The sequence below is a fragment of the Alosa pseudoharengus genome, unplaced genomic scaffold (genome assembly GCF_046254945.1).
Source record: "Alosa pseudoharengus isolate Yale_2024_CS ecotype anadromous, Long Island Sound unplaced genomic scaffold, YU_APseudo_1.1 YU_APseudo_1.1_scf_13, whole genome shotgun sequence".
NCBI classification, from domain to species: domain Eukaryota; kingdom Metazoa; phylum Chordata; class Actinopteri; order Clupeiformes; family Clupeidae; genus Alosa; species Alosa pseudoharengus.
In genome coordinates this window covers 16,050,152-16,060,793 of record NW_027468598.1, presented here as the reverse complement: position 1 = coordinate 16,060,793, position 10,642 = coordinate 16,050,152, and the positions used below count along the sequence as shown (strand labels likewise).

Genomic DNA, 10,642 nt, shown 5'->3' with positions numbered 1-10,642 from the left:
ATTAATTGAATTACATTTCTTGCATACGGTTCCTTTAATAATAAATAATTTCCTTAATTTAAAGATCTTAATAAATGTTTTTAACTAATATAGATGCAAATATTTCGGGTAAATGCATTAGTTGATTGATGTATTAAATTGTGTCCAAGCCAACATTGTTTGAGGGCAGGCACCCTCTCCCTTGCACGAAACGGTTCAGTCCGCCTTCCCCTGCTAAGCGCATTTTTGAAGTAACGTTCATTCTGCCGAAGCGGCAATGTAGACGGTCACGGTGTGAAGATGTCTAAGTCTAAGAAAGCTCTAAGAAAGCTAAATCCGGTTCCCAGAAAAGAAGAGAGGCAAGAAAGGGAGAAAAAAAGAAATGAGGGAAAACAAGTGTTAACAGCCTTCTTTCCCAAGAAAGGTGAGCCCAATGTGAAAGCAATAGTCTTAAATGAAATGAACTCCTGAAGGTTACAAAACATTTCAATACCACCGCGAATCCGCGATTATCAGTGCTAAAACAGCATTAACACAAAATTAGAAATAACATGATGCCTGATTTATAGCCTACCACAACATTTCAATAGCCTACTAATTCAAAAATTATTATGAGCTAATAGCTTAACTTAGTAGGCTCAATGTTATATAGGTTCATGAGGAAAGGCTGTCAAATTAGTAGCAAAGCTAACTTGTGAAACGCATTACACTCAGTTTCAGAAACTGTCACAGAGGGTGATGCAGCAGCAGCAGACCTCTCACCATCTGATGTGGACTTGAGACAAGGTGAGCCTAGCCTATAGTTTAAAATGAAATCACACCAAAAGGCTATACTGCAATGTATATTTAGCAACACCGTCATGCTCTGTCTTTCACTGTAGTCTAGTCTAATTAGAATAGACCATTTTTTTGCCACAAAAATAAAATGTTCTTATGTTTTTATGAAGCAAATGAAAAATGAAATTTGAGGAAATTTTACACAGAATATTTAAATATTAAAGCATGTTCAGTCACATCCATAAGGCTCAAGCTGAAACTGGTTAAAAACTACCTGAGATCAACAATGAGTCAGGATAGCCTTGCCCTTCTCTCCATTGAAAGTCAGTTGGCAAGAAAACTGGACTTTAAGGACCTCATCAAGGATTTTGCCACCAAAAAGACCCGTCAGTGGGCACTAACTGGAGTGTAAATTTCAGTGTTTAGCACTTGGTGGCATTTTTCTTTAATATGCTCCTTGATAGATAGCTGTTCTCTTCAGCCAAAAGTGTTCAATTTGTATAGATAGCTGTTCTCTCAGTCAAAAGTGTTCTCTTGCTCTTAAGATTCCAAAATAAAAGACTGAAGTGCAAGTAACTAAAAGTGCAAAGTAATGCATTCTTAGTCAGAGGTAGCATTCAATAAAGTTCAGTAGGCTATGTCTAATTGAGTGCCTGTCATTTTAAGACGTTCGTGTGGGAATCCTTGCAATTAACATTAACACAGTTAAAAGGCTGCTGATGTGTGGATGCAATTCATAACGTAGTTAGTTCAAATAACAGTTCGTACTTCTGCTTTGGACAAGCACTTTTGAGTCTTGGAAAACACTTTTCCATTTCCATCGGGATTTTGCAAACAGAGTCAATAAAATGAGCCCTGCATGAGTAATACAAGCAGCTGCAAGTAAGCATGCTAAACTTGACATCCAAACAGTATTCTAACGTTAGCTTTGAGATAGGGCTACTGCTTGATTGCATACTTTAACTCAGTGGTCCCCAAACTTTTTCTTCTGAGGGCCAGCTCACTATGCCTGGCACTAAGAGAGGGCCAGAGACTCGGAGTACATCAGTAACCATAAATAGTTTAGTGTTGTGAACAACAACAATCTACCTTAGTTGAATATTCCATTACATTTAATCATAGGCTACTGCAATTTAATACCATTGTTAGCTGTGTTTATATTGCCATCATGCCATGTAAAATGTAGCTCAAATGAAATGAAATGAATACTAATAAAAAGACTTTAGCATTCCCAAAAGTATTAGCAGGGAGTCCCAAAAGTATATCTTATTTAAAATAAACTCTGAACTCTGTCTTTGCATAAACAGCTCAAGTTGTGAACAAGCAATATCCTACAAATGATTTAAAGTTCTCAAACTATGAGTTTTATGAAGTGCTGGCAAAAACATCTGGAATGACCACCATTCTAACTTTCACTCACCTGATGAGAACTTTGTGAATTGTGAATTTGGATGAACATTTGACCGAGTGAATAAAAAATAGAAATAGTTATCCCAGGAAGTCCCAGAAATATGACTTGAATAGAAGTTAGTTAGTTATTAACAATGAATTGATAAACTTTTAGAATACTTTGAGCACTGATGCAGTCAGCAATAGGCCTCTTACAGTTACAGGTAGGCCTACATTTCATTCCGTTTTCGATGGTAAACACGAAACAGCGCCAAGACAACCACCAGTGGACAAAAAGTATTACACGTGTACTGTTAAGACCCGCCATAGATAATGAATGGGGGAAATTACGGATGTTATAGTTTGACGATGTCGTACTCCCCTGCGGGCCAGATGCTATATACCACGGACATGTTTTGGGGGGCCACCCAAAATGAGGTGGCGGGCCGTAGTTTGGGGACCACTGCTGTAACTTAACTTCGTTTAGTCTCCTCAATGTACTATGTTGTGATAAGACCTTAGCAGAGTTTACTTTAACTTTAATGCAGCGGTTTTGAACAAATTTGCGCAGCATGGTCACGATGCTAAGCGGTTTTAATAGCAATTTAGCCCACTGTGTTCTATTTCTTTTACTGTCTATGGTTCTATGCAGTGCTTATGTGGCAACAACAATCCTTCAACAATCGTGAATATTTTGTTAAATGCAAATGCAGAGGAGGAGCAGCGGGCTCGTTACGAGAGAGAGCGGGCGGGGCGAGGAAAGGCTGTGTGAGTAAAAAGTGCAGCTCAATGAAATTATTTTATCTTATCTTTAATTTAAATAGCAGGCCTACAACATAGAACATCAATGTGTGGTGGCCGGTTTTGATTTCGTGGTGCCCAGCCACAGATTAGTCAACGTATGGAAAACACTGAAGGTGTAAAATTAAAAATATTTAGCAGCACACGTTATGCTTGACGAATCGACGCTCATATTTTGCGTCGACGTCATCGATTACGTCGACGCGTTGTCCCAGCCCTAGTGGCCTCGCATGAACTGAATTCTACAAAACTTGGCATGCATTCAGAGGGTGTCATAATGATCCTACACCTCCAATTCGGTGTAGTTTTGACCACCACCGTGCAGCCAGAGATACCTGCGAGTACAACACATAATTTCTGCTTTTTCATTTTTAACTAGGTGGCGCTATACATCAAATGAGTGGTTATGGGATGGGTTGACATTACATTACATTACATTACATTTGGCTGACGCATTTTTAGCCAAAGCGACTAACAACATGGTAAACAGTTTAAGTTTAGAGCAATTCTCAACAATATTAGGACAATTTAAAAAAACATTAGAGTACAGTAAGAATAAGTGCATCAGTGAGTGCTGTTTTTAACAGTTACGTGTCAGTTTAAGACGGCTGGTGAGTGCTAGGATCAGCAAGACTTGTTGTAAGTGTTGCTATGAGAGGAGATGTTCTCTAAAGAGCTGGGTCTTCAGGAGTTTTTTGAAAATGGAGAGGGATGTCCCTGCCCTTGTAGGAACTGGCAGTGTGTTCCACCAGCGAGGAACAACAGATGAGAAAAGTTTTGATTGGCCTGAGCGTACCGGAGGTAGAGCTAGACGTCGTTCGTCTGAGGAGCGCAGCGGTCTGGAGGTAGCGTATGTCTGTATGAAGGCATTCAAGTAGGTGGGAGCAGAACCGGAGACTACTTTGTAGGCAAGCGTTAGAGCCTTGAATTTGATGCGGGCCGCCATAGGTAGCCAATGTAGCTGGATGAGTAGCGGGGTAACATGTGCCCTCTTGGGTTGGTTGTAGACCAGGCGCGCTGCCGCGTTCTGGATCATCTGAAGTGGTTTCACTGCGCAGGCTGGGAGACCTGTCAGGAGGGCGTTGCAGTAGTCGAGTCGTGAGATGACTATTGCCTGAACCAGAAGTTGGGTGGCATCTTGAGTTAAGTAAGTCCTGATTTTCCGTATATTGTAGAGTGCGAAACGGCATGACCGGGCGACTGAGGCAACATGATCTGAGAAGTTTAGTTGGTTGTCGAGAACAACTCCTAGATTTCTTGCAGTCCTGGTAGGTGAAACAGACAGAGAGTCAAATTTGATGTTGATGTCGTGGTGTATGGTAGGTTTAGCTGGGAGGACCAGCAGTTCAGTCTTTGAGAGGTTCAGCTGGAGGTGGTGTGCCTTCATCCATGTAGCTATGTCTGAGAGGCAATCCGAGATCCGTGCTGAAACCAAGGGGTCATCAGGTGGAAAGGACAGATAGAGCTGTGTGTCGTCTGCATAGCAGTGGTATGAGAAGCCATGCGAACGGATAATCTGTCCCAAGGAGGTGGTGTAGATAGCAAAGAGAAGGGGGCCCAGTACTGAGCCCTGGGGGACCCCTGTGGTGAGATGGTGAGGTGCAGATAGCTGACCAAGCCATGATACGTTAAACGAGCGTCCTGTGAGGTAGGATTCAAACCAGGAGAGAGCAGAACCGGAGATTCCCATGTTAGCGAGTATAGAGAGAAGGATGCGGTGATTAACCGTGTCAAAGGCAGCCGATAAGTCAAGCAGAATGAGTACTGATGACCGAGCGGTCGCCCTGGCTTCTTTTAAGGCTTCTGTTACAGACAGCAGAGCCGTTTCGGTAGAGTGGCCGCTTTTGAACCCAGACTGATTTGGATCCAGAAGGTTGTTCTGTGAAAGGAAGTCAGAGACCTGTTTGGAGACTGCTCGTTCAATGCCTTTGGATAAGAAAGGCAGGAGTGAGACAGGGCGGTAGTTCTCGACTTGAGCAGGGTTGAGAGAAGCTTTCTTAAGTAACGGTGTTACCCGGGCCGTTTTGAACGCTGTTGGAAATGTGCCGGAGGTTAGCGATGCATTGATCACGTGTGTGATAGCTGGTGCGATGGTCGGGCTGATGGACTGAAGTAGGCTTGTAGGTATAGGGTCCAGCGAGCATGTGGTAGGACGGCTGCATGTCAGGAGTCTAGATACTTCATTCTCGGAGAGAGGCGTGAATGCTGAAAAAGATGATCTAGCAGTCCCTAGAGGTTGTAGGAGTGCGGTATCTGAGTCCGATGCGTTGAGTGGGCATGTAGAGAATTGACCGCTGATTGCCGCCACTTTGTTTGTAAAAAATGAGGCGAGGGTATCTGCAGTAAGGCTGGATGGAGGAGGAGGCATCTGAGGGTTGAGTAGCGATTTGAAGGTTGAAAAAAGTTTTCGACATGGCCCCTTGAGACTAACATACAAAACAAATGTGGTCCTCCTAGGTCCTACGGTTCATGACATATTCACAGAAAACTGTGTCCGCCCTACCCTCTTTTCGGGGCGACGGAACAACGTGTCATCCTTGTGGGGCTACATGCCCACCAAGTTTCGTGCATCCCGGTCTTTCAGTGTCCCGGGAATCGTTGACACAAAAGTACTGCGCACAAAAGTACTGCTTCGCTGCGCAGCGGTCATAATGAAGAGGTGAAGCAACAGATGCAAAAATGCACGTCCCAATTTGTAATATGTTGTGTTGAACTATTCTCATTTAAATATAGGGTTGACATGATTTGTAAATCATAGCATTCTTTTTTTTTCACATTTTACAAAGTGTCCCAATTTTTTCAGAATTTGGGTTGTACATGTCCTATCTGAAAATCTAGACCCTCTTATCATGAGTTTTTCCACACACATCACAATGTCCATTTAAGGTAAGCTACGCTTACATTACTGTAGGCAAACCCACTTCTGTGTTTCATTCCAGTGAAGTGTCTGTACACGTCCTACCTACAGTAGGTCTGTCTGGCATGCTTAAGAATCAAACCTAGTTTGTATAGGCATGGCTTATTTGAGCACTAGATATTAAGCAGATGCTGTGTAAAACATGCTCAAATGAACCCTTATACCAGTTAGGAGAGGTTTAGAGGTCTTAACCATGCCAGACTGTTTATGTTGTGGTTTATGTCTGTTTTTGCTGTTTATGTGTTGCGGCATGATTTTATTTAGAAATTTCTGGGATAACTGCCAATTTGGCTATAGCCTTCACTTCTAAATGTTCAGGAAGGCATCGAAATGAAATCAAGGCATGTCAACAATCAAACCTGTTCTAAGTCTAGTTGTTGCTTATGCGTATTTAACATGAGAGGAATGAGGCTGTGTAACAAGAGGAACCGCCAGGCTGTGGGACGGACACAGCACCATAAAAACAATCAAGTCCGCCCCTCAGCACATGAGACAGCAATGATTCTACCATCCTCCTACTTGGTCTGTCGCTGGTGAACACACTCTTACTCTTGTTCCCATTCTCACACTCTGAAAAGAGATTTCCTTTGAAAAGAACTTGACAATAACATTTACACAGTTTTCTCTTCTTTAAAAGGTGAGTACACTTTCCTCGATATTGTCAAATAGGGACTTGGCTGTATGTTGAATGTGAGGTGGATCATGTATTTTGACCTTTTTGACTGTTGCCCTTCTATGCTTTTATTTGCTATTACTGTTTGCTTTTGTTTATGCATATACAGAAAAACTTGACTTGACTTGACTTGACAAAGCTATTTCCATTGCTATTTCCATTCCAATGCCTGGCAAGAAACATAGCTTTGTATGCTGTTGTCGAGTTGATTTCTCAGTGACAGCCTGTGATTACTGAATTTCACTTTCAATCGTACCTTGTTTGGGCTGAGACACATTTCTGCGACTCTTTTAAGTAGGCTAACATTTAGACTGAGAAGAATAGAACTGAAAATTGTTGTGCATTGTCAAACTGGTGAGATAAGATAAAAAATGCAAGAAACTTGTGCAGGTTGAGGAAATCAAAATATTTCTGGATTGCTGTGAACCTACTGATCAGAGTGAAGGGATTTTCAACACCCTGTATGAGATAAGAACGATGAGTCCGCACACCAGAATCTGCTCCTTAGCATTTTTTATCTTTGCATCTGCTTTTCTGTCCAGCACCCAGTATTTTTTTTTGTTTTTCGTTTTTTGATGTGCGTGCTGTATCTTTGAACTCTCTAACACTCTGTATGAGGAAATGTTAGTTATATTCAGAATAAAAGGTCAGTATTTTCTGTTAGGTGCTTGACCTATTTTTTAAAGTCAGTTTCCTGTTCTGTACTAAGAATCAGCCTCTGAAAATCTCTTCAAAGACAAATTATACACTACAACAACAACACACCGGTCATAAATGATGCATCATATCATGACATTACTCAGCATTACAGGCAGTTCAAACGATTTCCAAAACATCTCACAATATATGACGTCTGACTCAAATTAACCCATGCACAAGCCCTCTGCATTCAGATTCATTTTGATCTTTAGTATGCTTTCCTCTACTGTATGTTTTCCTTGTTGTAATGTTTTTTTCTCATTGTTCTGAATAGGTCAACCATGAACCGGTCCTGCATTGGAGATGGACAGAACTGTTCCATCAGCGACTTCAAGCGCAATGTTTACCCAACAGCATACCTGCTCATCTTCATCATCGGACTCATAGCTAACTTAATATCACTGTGTGTCTTCCTTAAGATGTGGAGAGCAGAGAAAACTCTCTCATCGATCAACCTGTTCATGGTGAACCTCACTGTGTCTGACCTCATGTTGATCTGCTCGCTGCCCTTTCGAGCCTCATACTACATCAACGACTCAAACTGGGTCTTTGGGGATGTCACCTGTCGCATCATGTCCTATGTCCTCTATGTCAACATGTATGGAAGCGTCTACTTCCTCATGGTTCTCAGTGTGATTCGCTATGTTGCCATCACCAAACCCTTTACCTACGTACGCCAGCAGCATTATCGCTATACCTGGCTAGTGTGTCTCTCCATATGGGTGTTGGTGTCCTTGGCATCCATTCCGAACCTCTTTGGTGGCACAAATCAAGGTGAGGGGAAGGTGAAATGCCTGGAGCTTGTGGAACCAGCGGTAGGCTTATTGAACACCATTATCATCATGAACTATGGGGCATTGTTGCTTGGTTTCCTCATTCCCTTTTTGGTCATCCTTGTATGTTACACATTTGTGGTGCAACGCCTCTTGAAGCAAAACATTATGAAAACTCAAAGGCAACTATACAAAAAGTCATGTTACCTCGCCGTCATTGTGCTTGTCATCTTCCTGGCCTGTTTTCTGCCCTACCATGTGGCACGGTCCATCTTTTTGCAGGCAGAATGGGATCTGTGCACAAATGGAACCAGGGGCTCGTGTGGATACATAGTAGCAGCACGTAAAGCTGCAGTCATCACACACTGTCTGGCCTCGGCAAACAGCTGTCTGGATCCACTCCTGTACATTTTCGTTGGAGAGAATTTCCGGAAATTCTGGCGAAAAAAAAGTCGAAAACAAATTAAAATGAACAGCGCACAGAGGAATACTGCTAATGTTGCAAATGCAAAAACAGATATACAACTGTTAAGCACTCAAAGATGAAGTTTGTTGAAACAAAGATATCAAGACATGAAATGCCCTCCCAAGGCATTTAGAAAATCTGCTTGGTTGAATGCCTCTCAGGTTGAGGCAGGTCTGACAGTTGGTGCAGCAGAAACTGATATTTTCCATTTCCATCCAAACCATTTCCCTCGGTTTAAAAATTGAAGATATTTTATTACAACTGTCTATACGAGTCTTTACAGCATGGCCCTGACCAAGGCAGTAGCAGTACACTTCGGCAGGGACACGATAATTCCACTGATTATAGTTTAGGCTAATTGTTGCAGCGCAGCAGACGCTATGCGAATGGAATGCTTCAGTTATGTGCCTGGTATAGCCTACCTGTTAGGGCTTAAGTCGTTATCTCTGAGTGTATCTGGGATTTGTTCCAAGAGGCACATTTTAGTGCCCTACACAGATAAGACTTTTAAGGTCCCATGCACTTTATTTGAACAGCCAGTTATTATTGTCCAACTGTTGATACATTGTACATGTTTTCAAAAAATGCTGTTCAATTAAATGTCTCATAGAAGTTCCAATACTTTTTTCACTAGCAAATAATTGTATGCTTTGTATTACACTTACTTAATTAGTAAAACATATATTTCATTTATTATTATTGAGTTGTTGTTTGTTGCAGCTTTACAAATAACTGTCAAAAATGCTCCACAATCTCACCAATTAACTTCCATGCAACTATTTGGACTTCTGGCCTATTGATATACATGTAGGCCCATCATTACACAAATGGCTAATAGACAATCTATTCTTATGTATATGAATCACAAGGCTTTTTTACACTGAGATTTTATTCTGCAGGCTATTACGGCACTTACGGCATTACTCTTGAAACTCATGAAGTGGCTACTTCAAGGATTACAGTCAAATTTACCTGCTAGTCAACAGTTAGCTTCAAAAGAGCTTCCAGAGATAACATGTTTTTGTTTATTAAACTAAATGTCGTCTTCATTTCTGTATGAATTCACTGGCGTGGTATTTAGACAAAGGAACGCAGCATAATGACGTCTAGCTTCTTTGTATGTATTATAATTATAAGTATTAATATAATGGATACAATATATACAATGTCTGTATTCATACTTGTCTCTATATATACATACAGTATACTGTACATATATATATATATATATATATATATATATATATATATATATATATATATATACAGTGATGGCCAAAAGTGTTGGCACCCATGCTAAAGTTGACTGAAAAGAGGAATATAAAATCATCTTTTGGAAATTGATCTTAATGCTTAAGTGAAATATGAGGAAATATCTAACCTTTAAGGACACCAATTTTCTTAGTGAATGAATAATGTATCATAAATAAATAAATGTTCTTCCTTAAAATACAGGGGTCATAAGTATTGACAGCCCTATGTTAAATTCCCATAGAGACAGGCAGATTTTTATTTTTAAAGGCCAGTTATTTCATGGATCCAGAATACTGTGCATTTCAGTTAGCCTATTAGCTGGTTTGATGCTCATTGAGCTCAATGCAAATCAAACCAGCTAATAGGCTAACTGAAATAACACCCATGCCAAGGTATGGTGAAGGGTATGTGATGATGTGGGGCTATTTTAATTCCAAAGGCCAAGGTAACTTTATCAGGATGCACAGTATTCTGGATCCATGAAATAACTGGCCTTTAAAAATAAAAATCTGCCTGTCTCTATGGGAATTTAACATAGGGGTGTCAATACTTATGACCCCTGTATTTTAAGGAAGAACATTTATTTATTTATGATACATTATTCATTCACTAAGAAAATTGGTGTCCTTAAAGGTTAGATATTTACTCATTTTTCACTTAAGGCATTAAGATCAATTTCCAAAAGATGATTTTATATTCCTCTTTTCAGTCAACTTTACCATGGATGCCAACACTTTTGGCCATCACTGTATATATTGGGAGTGGTGTAGTGTTCTAGTGAGTACCAGATATTTATAAGAGTGTGCTTGTGACACGTCTATCCTTTCAGTGAAGACGAAGTCACTATACATATAAGTATATACTCTTTTTGATCCTGTGAGGGAAATTTGGTCTCTACATTTATCCCAATCTGT

The 10,642-nt window shown here is 40.6% G+C and overlaps 1 protein-coding gene across 2 annotated transcripts; it reads left to right on the top strand.

The window, feature by feature from the left end:
* The first annotated feature begins 234 nt into the window (after nucleotides 1–234).
* Nucleotides 235–9,527, top strand: cysltr2b (cysteinyl leukotriene receptor 2b). Of its 2 annotated transcripts, XM_076282283.1 has the most exons (3): nucleotides 235–403; nucleotides 694–765; nucleotides 7,510–9,527. In XM_076282283.1, the coding sequence occupies exon 3, from the start codon at nucleotides 7,517–7,519 to the stop codon at nucleotides 8,552–8,554; it is 1,038 nt and encodes a 345-aa protein (XP_076138398.1). In that variant the 5' UTR covers nucleotides 235–403; nucleotides 694–765; nucleotides 7,510–7,516; the 3' UTR covers nucleotides 8,555–9,527. The 2 variants fall into 2 exon arrangements, with proteins under 2 accessions (XP_076138398.1, XP_076138397.1); XM_076282282.1 differs by lacking the exons at nucleotides 235–403; nucleotides 694–765 and adding an exon at nucleotides 5,362–6,500.
* The last annotated feature ends 1,115 nt before the right edge of the window (nucleotides 9,528–10,642 follow it).